The 2642-nt window shown below is 42.7% G+C and overlaps 1 protein-coding gene across 1 annotated transcript in view; it reads left to right on the plus strand.

Moving 5' to 3' along the window:
* The first annotated feature begins 865 nt into the window (after nucleotides 1–865).
* LOC106872901 (endophilin-A3) overlaps nucleotides 866–2642 on the plus strand; it is a 47493-nt gene continuing 45716 nt past the window's right edge. The window contains exon 1 of the mRNA XM_052973448.1: nucleotides 866–967. Within this exon, the coding sequence (XP_052829408.1) occupies nucleotides 958–967 (10 nt within the window). The 5' untranslated portion in view covers nucleotides 866–957. The remainder of the gene's footprint in view (nucleotides 968–2642) is intronic.

Below are 2642 nucleotides of genomic sequence, written 5' to 3' on the forward strand. Positions count from 1 at the left end.
GAAAATTTTCACACTCGTGTAAAACAGAGCATAAATAAATACAGATTATAAATAAATCCAATTATCAGTGTGTGTATGTGTGTGAGTGAGAGAGAGAGAGTGTGTGTGTGTGTGTGTGTTTTATATATCTTTGAGCTGTGCATTTACTGGTTATGACATGTAACTGGTTAAAATGTTACAGACGGTTTTACATGGATTTTTGCACTTGGTAATATATCAGTATTGCAGCTAATCTTCAATATTGCCAAGTGTAAGGCAGCGAACTGGCAGACTCGTTAGCACGCGGGGGGAAAATGCTTAGCAATATTTCATCTGTCTTTACGTTCTGAGTTCAAATTCCGCTGAGGTCGACTTTGCCTTTCGTCCTTTCGAGGTCGATAAATTAAGTACCAGTTGCATACTGGGGTCGATCTAATCAACTAGCCCCGTTCCCCAAAATTTCGGGCCTTGCTCCCTAGAATCGAAAAGAATATTGCCAAGTGCAAGGCAGCAAGCTGGCAGAAACGTTAGCACGCCGGGCGAAATGCTTAGCGGTATTTCGTCTGTCTTTACGTTCTGAGTTCAAATTCCGCTGAGGTCGACTTTGCCTTTCGTCCTCTTGGGGTTAATAAATTAAGTACCAGTCAAGTACTGGAGTAGAAAAGAATATTGCCAATGCAATAATCCATGTGAAACTGATGGTAATATTTTAACCTGTTATTCATCATAACCAGTAACATACTGACCCACCGATACATATAAAATATATAACTGCTCTATTGTTCAGATAGAGCCTGTGTGTGTGTTTTTTTTCCCCCCTGACTTATGGATATTGAATTGATTATATAATCATATTCATGAACATGTTTGTTTTATTTTCTTCCTGTCACATTGTGACAACCAGTTGTAATCGATGGTATCGGCGATTTCGGAGGTTATTCGTCCGCCACCAGTAGCCCATCGCGAAGTCCCACACGAATGAGGCCTGGTAAGATCCTGCAAAAGCACTGCAAAAACACTGCAGAATTGCACTCTCCCCTCAACCACTGGGCGGTGGGGGAAAACCCCAACAAAACCCATTATATGTTTCCCATTCTGATCTCATCTGGCTGAGTGCACTTTCATTTAACCTCCAAATAGTTGTAGTTGTTTGTAGATAACTAGATGTATTTGTTGTTTTATTCCTCTCCTTACACTTGAACTGTTATTGCTGAGACCCCCTTCGGTCATGACTGATCATGGGATTGCACCTAGAAAGTTACCCCACTCCCCAGGCACAAGTCTGAGCAAGGTTGTTTATGGAAGATCAGCAGTCACCCATGCATACCAGCCTCCTCTCTCCATGCCACTGATGTTATCCAAGGGAAAGGCAAAGGCCGATACAGCTTGGCACCAGTGATGTCGCAACACATTTCTACAGCTGAGTGAACTGGAGCAACGTGAAATAAAGTGCCTTGCTCAAGAACACAACACGTAGCCTGGTCCGGGAGTCGAACTCACAACCTCACGATCGTAAGCTCGACGCTCTAACCACTGAGCCATGTGCCTTCACACATGTTAAAAGTAGTCTTAAACATATCTTGGAGAACTCATCCCACAAGACAGACCAAAAGTCACAAAAAGGGTCTGACATTTTAATGAATTTGTTTTCAATTACTTGAGCTGTTCAGCGTTAGCCTTTGTCCATTCATTGTGGGGTCATCCTTGATGATGTCTTGGACCCGCTGGATGAACTTGGCTGTCCTCCTGAGAGGGATCACTGACAATGTAGTGGGTAGCCTATCTTCACCAGTGGCCGTCAGTTTTTTTCCTAACCTTCAACGTGAAGAACTCAGCCACGTTAAGAAATCTGGAAATCTTCATGTCACTGTCATTGGCAGTTAGAATGTATAAGTGTGTGTGTTTGTGTGTGTATCTGCATATGTGTGTGTGTGTATATGTATGTGTATATGTATTCTGTGTGTGCGTGTGTGAGTTTGTGTATGTGTGCATGTATGTGAATGTGTGTGTGCATATGTGTATATGTGAGTTTGTGTATGTGTGCATGTGTGTGTGTTTGTGTATGTCGTGTGTGAATGTGTGTGTACATATGTGAGTTTGTGTGTGTGTGTGTGTGTGTGTTTGCATATGTGTGTATGTGAGTTTGTGTGTGTGTGTTTGCATGTGTGTGTGTGTATGTGAGTTTGTGTATGTGTGTGTTTGCGTATGTGTGCATGTGTGTGTGTGTGTATGTGAGTTTGTGTATGTGTGTGTTTGCGTATGTGTGCATGTGTGTGTATGTGTGTGTTTGTATCATCATCATCATCACTACCAACACCATCTCAATGTACATTTTCCCATTCTTACTCAGCTGTGAAAGAATTAAGCAAGGCAGGTTCTTCCATAGCTCAGTGATCCTCCTGCCACCACCACCCCCTCCCACCTGCTTCCAAGCCAGGGAATGTTGCCACTTAGCTTGGAGCGTTTCCATGGAAGATTTGGAGTGAATGGTACCACTTGTATGATGGCGATGCTTGTTTACAACTGTCACACAATGTCAATGCAAGAAGACAAACACACACACACACACACACACACACACACACACACACACGTGTGCATGCACTTGCACATACATACATATAAGAGAATCTTCTATTCAGCTTCTGTTTACCAAGTCTGCT

The sequence above is a fragment of the Octopus bimaculoides genome, chromosome 15, assembly GCF_001194135.2.
Source record: "Octopus bimaculoides isolate UCB-OBI-ISO-001 chromosome 15, ASM119413v2, whole genome shotgun sequence".
Lineage (NCBI taxonomy): Eukaryota > Metazoa > Mollusca > Cephalopoda > Octopoda > Octopodidae > Octopus > Octopus bimaculoides.